This window comes from Sitophilus oryzae, unplaced genomic scaffold, assembly GCF_002938485.1.
Source record: "Sitophilus oryzae breed Bouriz unplaced genomic scaffold, Soryzae_2.0 scaffold_1440_pilon_pilon, whole genome shotgun sequence".
NCBI classification, from domain to species: domain Eukaryota; kingdom Metazoa; phylum Arthropoda; class Insecta; order Coleoptera; family Curculionidae; genus Sitophilus; species Sitophilus oryzae.
The window spans coordinates 2,170,231-2,185,097 of record NW_022146105.1 but is presented as its reverse complement, the minus strand read 5'-3'; the positions used below and the strand labels follow the sequence as shown (position 1 = coordinate 2,185,097).

Here is a 14,867-nt window from a genome sequence, read left to right as displayed (position 1 = left end):
GTTTTTGAATTTTATTTATACCGGGTGTTTCTCAAAAGTGGCCTATAACTTTTTTATATTTCAAGATAGTAAAAACGAGAATTGGTACATTAGTATATGACATAAATTAGGATTTATTGACGTATTCAATTGTTTTTGGTCACTTCCTGTTTCATCGGAAATGAGTATAACTTTTGACTTTTAAATGGCACCCTCGGTATTTTTTTTACTTTATTCGATAGAAAATGGCACTCTGATGGAAAAAACACATGCCAACTTTTGACATTTTTGCTTAAAAAAATCGTGTTTTAAATTTCAATCTAGAGTGCCATGGCTATGTTAAAAACACTAATTTTTAATGAAGAAGCCTTGGAAAAATAGATTATTGATCGTCTAATCATTTTAGTGTCTTGTCCTGGCCGGTTAAAAGATGCTCAAATCGTATTTTTATTCATATCTCAATTTTTTCAAATGGAACGAGGGTGGCTCATTAGCATACTTGGAAAAAACATTTTTTTACGAATAATTTGATGCCACACACTTGGTATTTCGAGTCAAATTTTCGTAACGAACCGCAAGTTATAATTTGAAATAAACCATATGCGAAAATGTCAAAAGTTGACATATGATCTGTCAGTGTATTCAGAGTGTTATTTTCTATCGAATAAAGTAAAAAAAATACCGAGGGTGCCTTTAAAAAATAAAAAGTTGTAGTCATTTCCGGTGAAACAGGAAGTGACCGAAAACAATTGAATACGTCAATCAATCCTAATTTATGTCATGTCACTAACTAAAAAAAGTTTTAGGGGTGAGCTACTTTTGAGAAACACCCGGTATAGTATTTCATCATAAATCTTAAGCGATTTTTTAATTATCAAGAGCCAATTGAAAAAGTGTGATCATTAATGATGTTTTCGTGTCTAACAAAAAAAGAAGTGTCATCAATTTGTTTCCTTTTTCTACGGAAAAATAAATCTGGACAACCTCTTTAACAATCATTATCTGGTTACGTTATTTTTACATTTTTCTTTAATTAATAAGACAGCTAATGACATTAGCTGAGTTCCGAATTTTTTTATCCCATTTTTTTTTCGGCAAAATTACATTACGAAATAGAAAATGCCGGCAAACAAAATTGGTTGGTAGTTGTTCTCTTTGACTGGAAAAAGAAATAAAATACATCTCAAATTGCTGTTACAAAGGGTCAGTTAAAACTTGTTGTTTTAGGATAGGATGGAAGTTGATCAAAAGGTGCCAAATTGGCTTTTCAACGGCAATCCTTTAAGCTTGTTTTCATTGTGTCACGTGTCTAGTATGTTTTAGTTGACTAAAGATTAAATTAGGCTAGTTATTATGGAGAAAATTATTGGTATTATGGAGAAAAAGGTACATTTTCCAAATAGGCCAGAAGAATTATTGTTATTATGGACTATAAAGGTAAAAAGAAAAGTGGAAGATCAAAAACACAAGTAATTACCAGAATACTTGAAGAAATAGTGGAAGAAGAACGAACTGCTAGGCAGCAGTTGAAGATAAGGCAGTGTGTTTACATATTCACGAAAAATATTTTATTTTTTAAAGATTCTACTATGTTTCCAGTGTACTTTTTGCAACTTTTCCTAGACAATATAACTTGTAACATATATTTGACAGATCTCTGTACAAGAAAATCATAATACATTTGTCATATTGTGACAAAACTTGTGATTACGAAGGCTAAAAGGAGGAGTTGAATCGAATACAAAAATTTTGGGTCCAAATTTTATGATCTAAATGAAAATCGCCCTTAGAGGCAAGTTAATATTTGTGCATATATATTTGGGCCTCCAAACTTCAAATAATTTTTTCGGTAAAATAAAATGAAGGAAACTTATTCATCATTTTTAAAATTTACATGGGATCTCCTATTTTATGTCGACAATGCAATACACGGTATTTCATCTATTAATATCCTCTCTAATGAATATGTTAGATCTAAATTGTTAATTACTTTATATTGATATAATAATAATAATTTCTATTGTAGGTTCACATACAAATATCACTCATAAGGAAGATTTCAGCGTGAAATATAGAAAAAAACCTTACTTTTAAAAATAGCCCCAGTTTAATTAAATGTGAAAGTTCTTTCGTAAAACTTAAACAGTTCTCCTTAATTTTTAAACCTAGCCGTGGCCAAATCTCAGTTGTATACTTTAGTGCTGGTTAAACAGCTAAAGTTTTCTTAAATTTTCAAACTTTGCCGCATTGGCTCAACTAACTAAACTAAATGGGCATAGGTGCTTTCTATATTTTTACGCTTTTAGCTCATTCTCGATTAATATTTCAGAAGTATTGATCGAAAAAAGGCATTACAAATCAAAATCCCTCTTTAAAAATTACGTTTTGTCCAAAAAAAGTGTCTATTTTATCAAAAATAACTGATTAATAAAATAAGAGTAAAGCTATTTAACGAGAAGAGCTTAATTTTCATGTCGCCTGATCGATTTTAAAGAGCAGACCCTTTTCAAGACGTCAAGTTGTAGATGTGTTTGTGATAACACAAAATCTCTTTATAGAAAGAGACGATTACGCAATTTTGATACTTATTTTCCCTCCGAGCCGAAGAAAATATAAAAGACACATCATTAAAACGGTCCTAAAAATATACTTCGTGAATCTCCGAATAATAAATGGTTTAAAAATTAATTGAATTAAAATAAACTTCAGCAAATATAAAGTAATATTCGGTTATTAATGCTTATATTATTAAAGTTCTATATAAATTCAGAAACTCGTATTAATACAAAAATAAGCTGACATACGGTTTTGGAATTTAGAACTTAGTTTGTGAAACTCTCAGCTTTTATCCCCACTGACTGACAGCTTAAAATTTCAACAAACTTTAAGAATATAATAACTCTTGTTACCTTAAGATGATGGAAAACAGATTGCCACCTGATGAGACGTAAATACATACAAATTTGTCATGATAAAACAATTTTTTTTTTAATTTTTTTTGTATAACAAAAATATAGGATTAAATTTTAATTCACATATACCAATGCTTGAAAATTTTAATGACATAAAATTTAATAGAATCTGTGCTGAATTAACGACCTCTTTTTAAAATAAATAGAGTTTGAACATTGAATTGAATTTATGCTTTAAGCTCATTTTACAAATAAAAAAATCCTCGGAAAGGATTTTGTAAGGCGTGACAGAAATAACTAGATTTTTTGTCAATTATTTTTTTGTAAATAAAAAAGATATTTCAGGAAAACATAGCCATACAAAATAATACAGTAGACATTTGTGATAATATATTAAAATGTCAAAATCAAACATTTAAATTCTTTTTAAAATTTAAAACAATAACCGATGAAATTCACAATACCATTTAAAAATAAATCTTCAAAATACAACAAAAAAAGCAAAATATGAGAAATCCTGCATATAGTTTTCAAATAAATTTATTTATACAACCATCAACAAGTTTTACTATAGCAACGTAAATAATATAATAAGTTTAAATTGGTAGGAATACACATATAAAGTTTTCAGTTTTCAACGATTGTTTGAATAAACGAATGAAATTTATGAACAAAATACGCCTACATACAAATATAAATTGTAAAACTGTTGAAATTAAAAAGTCATGATATATTTGTATATATTTTCGAGCTGCCATAACAATTATGACTTCAATTTTCTGTAAAACTGTTTTCGTTAGAGAGTCTAATTAAATTAAAAATACGAGTTTCGATTAAATGAAAATTAAAAACTAACTAGCCAATTTTTTGGCTCAACTTTCTTTTGGCTGAAATCAGTTATGCAAGAAATACTATTTTATTTAGTATTTGGAAGCCTTTCCAAATAGAAAGTCACGAAAATTTTTCTGCGAAAATCATAGACTTAAAATAAAATATAGACTACACTATTTACATCTCTACAAGTTTTAATCAAGGAGCCTTGGAAAAATAGTTTTGATCGTCTAATAGGTTTCGTGTCTTGTCTAGGCCGGTTAAAAGATGTACAAATCGTATTTTTAATCATACATATGTCAATTTTTTCAAATGGAACAAGGGTGACTCATTAGCATATTTGGAAAAAGCATTTTTTTATGAATATATTGATACCACACACTTGGTATTTCGAGTCAAATTGTCGTTATGAACCGCGTGTTACAATTACAATTAAACCATATGCGAAAATGTCAAAAGTTGACATATTATATGTCATTCTATTCAGAGTGTCATTTTCTATCGAATAAAGTAGAAATATACCGAGGGTGCCGTTTAAAAGTTAAAAGTTATAGTCATTTCCGGTGAAACAGGAAGTGACCAAAAACAATTGAATGCGTCAATCAATCCTAATTTATATCATATACTAACATGCTAAATCTGGTTTTTTTATTTGAAAATATAAAAAAATTATGGGGTTGGGCCACTTTTGGGACGCACCCGGTATAATAAAGACAGTACGGAGTTAAATAAATGTAGTTTTCATTTTATCCACTTCCTATCATCTTCCTTGCTTTAATGGAACAGATTTATGTTTTCTCTAATTTACATTATACATAAAGACATCACTTAACCAGAGAAAAAATTACAACAATCATATTTTATTTTTTCTCTCCCTCTCGCCGATTCTATTATATCTGTGGAATAGATCCTGTTTTGATTAATATTAGGGGTTGTAAATGTTTGACTAAAATTAATAATTTATTATTAATTTCAAAAATTACGTAATTTCGATTATAAAATTTCTTCTATAACGTGTATTTTATTATTTTTATCCTTTTTGGACTCTAAGACGTTTTTCTAAACTTTTATTTAAAAACCTGTCCTAAATCTTAATAAAATATAAAAAGTTTAAATACGATATATTTTTAATTTAATTATAGCTTCATTAAAATAAAAAAATTACCCGGCTATGAGACGGAGAGTTCAGGTGTACTTGAGAAACCAAAGACAGTGTTGTGTTTCTCGGCAGAGTCGTCAGGAACGACCGTTACGACAGAGACAACCTATCTATCGCTCGTGTCGCACTCGTTATAACCTAAAACAATAACACAACAATAACAAGATATTGTCTGACCGCATGTTCCAGCTATTTATGAATGAGATGCTCAGTCTATATTTTATTTTAAGTCTATGGCGAAAATGCATAATTTTCAATTTGTCAACTTTAGAATATATAGCTGAAACCAGTTACTTATGTTTTTCATTCTAGAAATTTTTCTAAACTTAGACACGCAAAAAACTTCTTGGGGAAGTGTACCATTTTCACTTATTGATAAAATATTGTAAAATAGAAAAATATTTCAAAAGCACTCGGCAATTGGAATTCATAAAGAGGCGCGTTTTAGCTTACAGCGTGTTTTGATTGCTTTGGTTTGGTTTGTTGGTTCGTTTTTGTTTATTTTTATTTTTTCACGGTACAATATTGATGACTAAATTATAGTATCTACTAGGTTAAGTTCATACCTACATAAGAAAAGTGTTTTGAATATAAAGCAGGAACATGTTTTCAGGTAACTGATTTCAGTTATTCTAAAGTCTCTCTAAAAGAGAATGAAGCATTTCCGCAGAGAAATTTTTATGATTCTGTGTTTTGGGAGGCTTCTATATATTGTATGTTTAGTTGATTTTTTTATCAGCCAAAAAATTTTCTAAAAAAAAAAAAAATATTTTATTTCAGCCAAAAAAAAAGTTCACCCAATTTTTTAGTGATTATTTTATAACAAATTACACAAAAAAACTTTTATTTGATCTTAGTCCTCATACTTTTTCATTCTAAAAACCAACCTGACGCTCACTGTGTACAGCTGTAACAAAATTGATATGCAATCTGAAAACTTTCCACCTTATTAAACAAATTAACCTATTATTCCAGGAGATTTGGGTACTGTGCTGTTAGAATAATAGCTGTTCTGGAACAATTCAGTTCAATTTTATTTTCTGTACGTGATATTTCGATCGCTTATTGTTGCAGCATTGCTTCAATTTTACTGCTTCTACATCATTCTACTTTAAGCGCTTTGTGCACTTTATTACAGAACAATTAATGTTAAAATATTTGTGTAATCGTCAGAAAATTAATGCTAATAGACAAAACATAGAAAATGCTTGCGAGATATTAATTTATTTAACATTTTTTCTGTATTTATGAAGATTCTAAAAAATCTTGAAAAAAATTATATATTAAACCTGTGCTCAAGTCAATCTGTAAATGAACAAAGGGTCTGTTTCAAAAATAAATCAATATACAGAGTGGTCCGAATTGTATTAGGGAAACTTCAGCAGCATATATTCTGCCCATTAAAATATTCTAAAAAGTTTGTATAAATTATGCCCTAAAATGCTTCGTTTCAGAGATACAGGGTGTAGAAGTTTCATTTTTATTTCGTGTTTTTCGAAATAATTTCTGAACTAAGGTCGATATTTGGATGAAAATTGGTGTCTGAGTGGATGAAAATTGGTGTATGAGTACTTGTAGGAGCATACTGACATCGAAATCAAATTTCTCATGTTAAAAAAACACATTTTCATTCAAATATCGGCGTTAGCTCAGAAATTACTTGGAAAAGATCGAAATAAAAATGAAACTTCCATACCCTGTATCTCGGAGACGAAGCATTTTAAGACATAGGTGCTTAGTTTTAGGTTTTTAGCTGTAGTTCAGTCATTGGGGATTTTTGCTTGGAAAAAATTCCGGAAGTTTTGCTACTTTGCAGGTTTATAGGTTTTGGGGTCCCTAACTAAAATTCATAAAATGCTCCTTTCCAGACTTGCCGCCGGCGCCGCCATTTTGCCAAGATGGCGCCCAAAATCGGTATTTTGATAATATCTCGAAAACTATGCGTTTTTCGCGAAAATTTGAAGAGAGCAAAATTAAAGAGAATAAAATTTCCTATAAAAAAGGTTTTATGAAAATTTTCGCTAAAGTCAACTGTTTAAGCACAAAATCCCTGGAAATTTTACAATTTTGCATAAAATATGGTATATTATGTATAGTCCGAAATAAAATGTCGATTAGAGTTCACTAAAACTAGTTTTAGTTTAGTTTCTTCAATTTTGTCATAAAACAGTGGCGTATCATTAATTCGCTCATTAATTTATGAATAATTAATTTTAATTATTGAAAATGTGTACTTGTTTCCACACCACCCAAGAGGTAAAGTATATGGCGCGTTTATTTTAACGTGGTCTCCCCCGGAGGCCTACTCCACTAGATAAATTAAAAACTTTAACTTATCTTCACAAGACCGACGGATCTGGCTCATTGATGTCAAAGTCGATCGTGTCTGCTGTGCTGGGCTCATCAGGGTGGTCTCTCAATACGTCCAACTCTTCATCTTCAGCCGCCAGAGGGATATCTACAGGCAAGTCCAACTCCTCTTCATCGGATTCGTCAAGTGACACTTCAGTGACGTTGTCACAGGATTTCCCATTGCAGTATGCACAAATCATTGAACATTTTAATCCTGCTTTTCTGCATCCGCAGGCTTTACCATAGTTGTTGGTTTTGCATTTACAAGATAAAAATGCCAACAGGGATTTTGGAGCTGAATCTTTCAACGTTGTGACTGGAGTAATGCCTGCTTTTGTTTTCTCCAATCCCATTCTTCGGAATCTTTGGTACAACCAGACCAATGCTGAACCTGGTGGTAAGTTCGCAATGAATGCTGTCTAGCACGACAATTAATTATTCATAAATTAATGAGCGAATTAATGATACGCCACTGTTTCATGAAAAAATTGCAGAAACTAAACTAAAACTAGTTTTAATGAACCCTAATCGACATTTGATTTCGGAAAATCGACTATTCATAATATATCATAATTTACGCAAAATTGTAAAATTTCCAGGGATTTTGTGCCTAAACGGTTGACTTTAGCGAAAATTTTCATAAAACTTTTTTATAGGAAATTTTACTCTCTTTAATTTTTCTCTCCTCAAATTTTCGCGAAAAACGCATAGTTTTCGAGATATTCACAAAATACCGATTTTTGGCGCCATCTTGCCAAGATGGCGGCGCCGGCGGCAAGTCTGGAAATGTGCATTTTATGGATTTTAGTTAGGGACCCCAAAACCTACAAACCTGCAAAGTTTCAAAACTTCCGGACTTTTTTCCAAGCAAGCCCCTTTTTTGATCCCCAATGACTGAACTACTGCAGAATATACTGCCAAACTTTACCGAATACAGTTCGGACCACCCTGTGTATGGTCAATCTATCCTTTACTATACAAGATACATTATTATTGTGTAATTATTGTAGTATATTTTTATTATGTCAGAAATGCTGTGGGTTATTTACCCTCCAAAAATCTATTAAACGAAAAGTCTGACCTAAAAATACTCGCTTCTTGCTATATCGTTTAACGCAGGGTTCAGATATAAAATGGACCTTTTTGTCTAAGTGTCTATGTTGTATCCGTTAATAATTTATATAAAGAGGACAAGACGGGCTACAGAACCAGCACAAAAAAGGCTGTTTTCATCTCTGGATGTGGTCGTATGACCAATAAAAACTTTTATTACAAGTAAATATTTCCCAGCTGCAAAAACGCCGATACGTACAAGAAACACATCTAATTTTCTTAAGTTGTATAATTTTATTTTAAATGTAATTAGGCATATCATAAAAAGACATTTTAATTTAGTTTTTCAGGAATTCAATTGGCTCAACTTTCGTTTAGCTGAAATCAGTATGTAAGAAATATTCGTTTATTTAATATTTGCGGAAGCCTTTTTGAAAAGTGTGTACGTCACAAACATTTATCTGCGGAAATGCATCATTTTTAGTTTTTCAACTTAAGAATTTATGAAATCAGGACTACTTTATGCAAGAAATATTTGTTTATTTAGTATTTGGAAGCCTTTCCAAGTCACGAAAATTTTTCTGCGGAAATGCATAATTTTCAGTTTTTAAATGAAAACGAGTTATTGTTTTTCATTCTAGAAATTTTTCTAAACATAGACATGCAAAAAATTTCTTCCTGGGTGGACCATTTTCATTTATTAATCAAATATTGTAAAATAGAAACATGTTTGCATGTAACTGGTTTCAGCTATTCTAAAGTCGGAAAAATGTGAATGACACAAACAGCGTTTCCGCACAGAAATTTTTCTGATTTTGTGTTTGAGGGGGCTTCTATATACTGAATGTTTTATTGTTTCTTTTTATAAGAGGATTCAGCTAAAAAAAAGTTTACCCATTCAATTTCCTTTTTTCCGATCTCGGTACCACGCAATAACTAAAGGTTTAGATAAAATATAACAACGATAAGTACTTGTATGATGTTTCTTGTTGTCGATAATACTATACATACCTATAAGTAAGTGTCATTAGGGCAGTTTTTGTTAGGCTGCAGCTGATAATTTTCTTGTAGCATTCCCAAGTTTGAACACAATACACTATTCTTATTGTTAAACTTGATTTATCGACTTAATACAACCCTAGAATATGTAAAAAAAAATTATATAACAGCTGTGATATTTTCAAATTATATTTTAAAATACCAAAACTGAGATATATGATTTTTTAGCTAATAAACTCTAAATTTTTGAGTAAAATAAAATATATATATATACGAATAAATCATTTTTTTTTCTCTTTGCATTTGGTTTGTATAATTTGGGTACTTGGATGTTATAAAGTAAGATTTGTCTATCTATATTAATATAGGCCGAGGGTAGTATTATGTTTGTATTGAACTAAAATTAAATTAGATTTTACATAAAATAGCCAGAAAAACATTTCACCCTCAGCATGCAATTTTTATAATCGAAAAATAAGATATAACGCAAACCAATACTGTTAGCCGCCTTTCCTGTTCAGATATAGTCACGTACTTGATAAAACTTTTATCGCCAAATAAAAATTTAACAGTTGCAAAAGGGATACTTCTCGTTTGGAGGAAAAATTTAATCCTTCCTAGGGTCTCATACTTATTAAACGATATAAAACTTATTAAAAAAAAGTTTACTATAGATATTCTACTAGCAGTCATTAAAAAAGTTTTTAGTATAGTATTCAAATTTTAGTTCGGGTAGTAAGTAGATATGAAGGAAATTGTGTTAGATAAGGATTTTATTATTAATGAGAAATAATTAGCAAGATGAGCTTGCGATTATTTTCCGTAATTATGGAGGTTTTGAGAAAGTTTCCTTTTATCAGGAAGAATCCAAAAACACTTGAGCACTTTGTTCATTTTATCGAAAAGTTCGAGGAAACTAATAAATTAATAACCATCTATAACTTTTATGTGTTTATTTTTAGATTAAAAAAGCTATTTTTTAAATCATTTATCAGCTATGTAAATATTACAAATTAAAATTACGTATATTATTTAAATAATTTTGTTTAAATATTTAATTCGTTTAAATATTTCCCGTTGGAATTTGAAAATTTACAAACAACGAAATACGTATCCATTTTCCGGAATAACAATGTTTATTTTTGTGTTATGAATGCTAATAATTTAATACCATTTTATATACATGGATGCCCATATAAAAAAAGTGCACCACACAGATCTCGTACACCAGAAGAGATATGACACTATGAGGTGTTCTAGTGTTTCCCCATTTTCCCCAAAGAATCTGTATTTTCGTCGTTTTTTAGCTTCAATCTACTGAGGTGTTCGTTGAGGAGACAGTGTCCTGTTAAAAACCCCGTGAAAATCTTACTTAAATCAAGGAAAATCTTTGATTTTTCTCAGTTGTAAGTTATGAGAAATTTTTTCAAGTGTCTTAGACCGTTGGAAGATTCCTTTTCCAGGTTTCCACTTGGAAAGCAATACGGTTCTGGTCCAGTGAGTAGAGTGTTGGCTCCTTTTCTAGCTAGATCGTTTGCTTTTTCATTGCTTCCCATCTCTTGGTGAGTACGCACCAAGAGTAGGAAGTCTTTATTTTCTTTGCCTAATTTATTCAGCTTCTCTAGGTATTCTTTGACCAACTTCGAATTGATGGTTACTGAGTTGATCGCTTTTAGTGCTGCTTGACTATCAGATAAGATGGCTATTTCCTCTTTCCAATTGTTGCTATCTAAGATAAATTGTACGCATCTTTCGATAGTGTATACATACATACAAATCTTTCATATCTATTATAGAATTAATAAACCACGTATAAGTAAATCACGTAAAATAAGTCACTGGTTTCAAAAAGGCAAACGCGTATAAAAATGCAACGTAAAACGATGGACCCCTGTATATCTTAACAACCTTTGTTATCAGAGATATGATGGTACTTATCTGTTATATGGGACCCACTGTAGGTACAACAAACTAAGAAAGATAAAATTTTTGATGTATAAACCAGGTAGTTGACAAAGTTTCTCCATTTGCAGATGACGAATCCGACGAATTTACAATCCACATAGCAAGATATAGACCGGAGGAATTGCACAAGTTGGCTTCGAAAACAAAATTCACGAAAAAGGAAATCCAGCTTATGTATCGGGGATTCAAACAGGTAATTCTATCGATATTTTTCGAAAATTATTCAAACCCCACCGAAAGGGTGTTAAATGTCACAACTGACGGACGCATGCGCGTTATTTTTACCTTCTTTACTTCTCCATACATCTATTTCCCACAAACAGATCGAACTATGTGGAGTTTTTGATCCTCCATGAGCCCCGAAACTGCGGAAATATTTTAAGAATATCGCGATGAAAATTCTATTGAATTTAATATAAAAATACTCGAGGCACAATGGTATTTTTTTCTTTTCAACTTCGACCTGGAAGATTTATATTAGAGATTTGATAAAGGGCCAAAATTAATTCTACCTCAAAATTTACAGCTTGAGAAATGAAAGATGGTAGATAGGTACAAGGCGCTTAAAGGGCACCATACACTACAAGCAGGCACAAATTTTCCCCTAAGGTTCAATTTTTTGAATTTATATGGCGATATTTGGTCCTTATTATGAAAAATGCTCATAATATAATTATACTATTATACTTTTAAATTCATGTTCATCTATAAGAAATAATTAAATCAACATACACTAAATCAAGTGTGCACTATGTATAGTGAATCTTCTTACTAACAGCTATTAAATTGAAGGATTTGAAGGACATGTTTGAAAAAGTGTAATTTGAAATGTTGAAAAAGTAATAAATTGAAAATTAATAAAAATTTTGATCCACTTACACAAAATTTGTATTAAAATGACCGTCTGTCCGTCTGAGGACTCCATTCGGGTACCTCTATCCACGTGCCGAGTTTGATTCCAATCGACCCACAATTAAGAGAAAAATCCTGATGATTTCTTCCATTTAGGCATCGGTTCAAAACTTCGAGGGCGTCATCCTGTAGCTCGTCGTCAATTATGCCGAAATCGACCCACATTTTTCTTCAGTATCAAATCCTCAGTCCCACCCTGAGGAAGATGTAAACGAAACGTCGCATCTAATTTTGCAGAGTGAGACCGTGTGCACCATCGCTCACATAGCCTACCCTACTTAGAAAAAGAAGACTTTTATAATATCACTGGTCATGGCTAGTTATGATCTAAGAGGGGAAATAGAAAAATATATTTTTGTTATACCCGGCAACAATATGTTGGTATTACAAACTTGTAAAATTTGTTGTAACAGAGCCAAAAACAATGTAAGAACTATTCATCAAGTGCATTCCCATAGGTTTGGAGATTAAACTTTCATAAAAATATTAGAACAATCTCAGTGTGCCAAGGTTCGAAAAGTTGACCATACAGTTAGAAACAGTAACATCAAACTTTCTTTAAAACTTATAAAATTTCCTATTTTCAAATACAACTTAATCAATTACAACAAACGTTTGTGTAAACCCATGTATGTGGCTACCTTTATCTCACCACCTTATAACCTTTGGACAAGAATATTACTTGCGAGTTAAAGTAACATTTTTTTTAATATCATTTACCCCTTTTTTAATTCCTGCATCCTAAATGTACACTTTATGTTCAGGAATCGATCGATTTTTGAACCTGTAATGAAAAGTAAATGCCCCCTATGATTTATATTTTATAAAAGCTTCAAATTTTAATTAAAAACGGTTACTATAAATATCACACTACAACGAGCTACATATTAACCTTTTTGTCAATCAAAAATGACAATAATTAAAAAAAAATAAAGCTTTTGTGCTTTAATTTTTCGGGCAAAAGCTGAAAAATATGTGGTCTTATGTATGAAAAATCTTGTATTATAAAAATAGACAAAAATACAATAAATAATGTCATTCTAAATTCCATTAATTGATTACTGATAGCAGGGTAGTACTAAAAGACTTTTATTATTTTATAGAAAACTAATATAGCATATTCCATTATTTGTTTACCACCGTAATTAGTTAATGTTAATGTTATAAATGGGAAAGGTCACTTTATCCATTAAAACCCTAAAGTTTTTATTGTCCACCGAGTTACCTTTTCCTTTTCCAAAGCCTTTTAAATCGTTTTGAAAAATGAATAAAGAAGCCTAGGTTTTAACTCAGCATAACATCGCTTAGCTAGAAGATCCGTAAAATCCATGATATTTATCATTTATTTTTCTGCTTGGATTTTAACAAAATTTCTTCCACAATAAATTTCTCTCTTGAAATGGTTTATAATAGATGTTGTTATGGTTTCTTATATTCAGTAATTTTTTACTAAGATATTAAAACAGTGAAATAAAAAATTAGGGCATCTTAGTTCGCCCTTCAGACTTCTTAATTTTAAAAATAATTCTATTTTTAAAACGAAGATATTTTTTTGTGTAAACCTGAACAATTATGCATTATTTTAACGTATTTTCTTATAATTTCAGGAATGTCCTACAGGAATGGTAGACGAAGAATCGTTTAAGCACATATTTTCTCAGTTTTTTCCTTTAGGAGGTAAGTTTAAAATAAAGTGTACATAAGCGTTGAAAAGATTATTCCTTTTAAGAAGTGATTTAATGGGAAAGCAGACGCATTTAGAATTTTATCACATGCCCCATTGCCAGAGACCATACTTTCAATAGGTCTATATTTTGTATCTTGACTTTATAAATTGCTCTCAAAATTTTCTATCGCATTCGAGCAACGTCCTTTGCATTTTTATCGCTTTATATTTCATCAGCTGCTAAAATATTGATCTCGGCATATTTTCTATAAATCATGAAGAACACATGCCTCAAAATGGATTACAAACAGTTCCTCCATGAATATACCGGGTGCGTCTCAAAAGTGGCTCACCCCTATAACATTTTAAGATTTGGTATGTTAGTATATGACATAAATTAGGAATGATTGACGTATTCAATTGTTTTCGGTCACCTCCTGTTTCACCGGAAATTACTACAACTTCGGTTTTTTAAATGGCACTTAAATGGCGAATTTTTTTACTTTATTCGATAAAAATGACTCTCTGAATATAATGACATATCATATGTCAACTTTTGACATTCTCGCTTATAAAATGTATTTTAAATATCAATCTAGAGTGCCATGGAAAAATAGATTTGATCGTCTAGTGTTTTTCGTGTCTTGTCCTGGCCGGTTAAAAGATGCCCAAATCGTATTTTTAATCATATATCAATTTTTTCAAATGGAACGAGGGTGACTCATTAGCATATTTGGAAAAATATTTTTTACGAATAATTTGGTACCACACTCTTGGTATTTCGAGCTAAAATGTCGTTACATTTATGGCCACTGCACTCTAAATTAAAATTTAAAAAGCTAATTTTTCATTTTCTATCAAATGAAGTAAAAAAATACCAAGGGTATCATTTAAAAATCAAAAGTTGTAGTCATTTCCGGTGAAACAGTAAGTTACTCGTTGTTTTCTCTGAAAAAATAAAAAAGTTATAGGGGTGAGCTACTTTTGAGACGCACCCGGTATAGGACAAAATTAGAGAATAATCATTTTTTTTAGATTT

At 30.7% G+C, this 14,867-nt stretch overlaps 1 protein-coding gene across 1 annotated transcript in view; it reads left to right on the top strand.

Moving 5' to 3' along the window:
- LOC115876750 (Kv channel-interacting protein 4-like) overlaps positions 1-14,867 on the top strand; it is a 73,812-nt gene that overhangs the window by 35,900 nt on the left and 23,045 nt on the right. The window contains exons 2-3 of the mRNA XM_030892657.1: positions 11,319-11,443; positions 13,770-13,839. Of these exons, the coding sequence (XP_030748517.1) occupies positions 11,319-11,443; positions 13,770-13,839 (195 nt within the window). The remainder of the gene's footprint in view (positions 1-11,318; positions 11,444-13,769; positions 13,840-14,867) is intronic.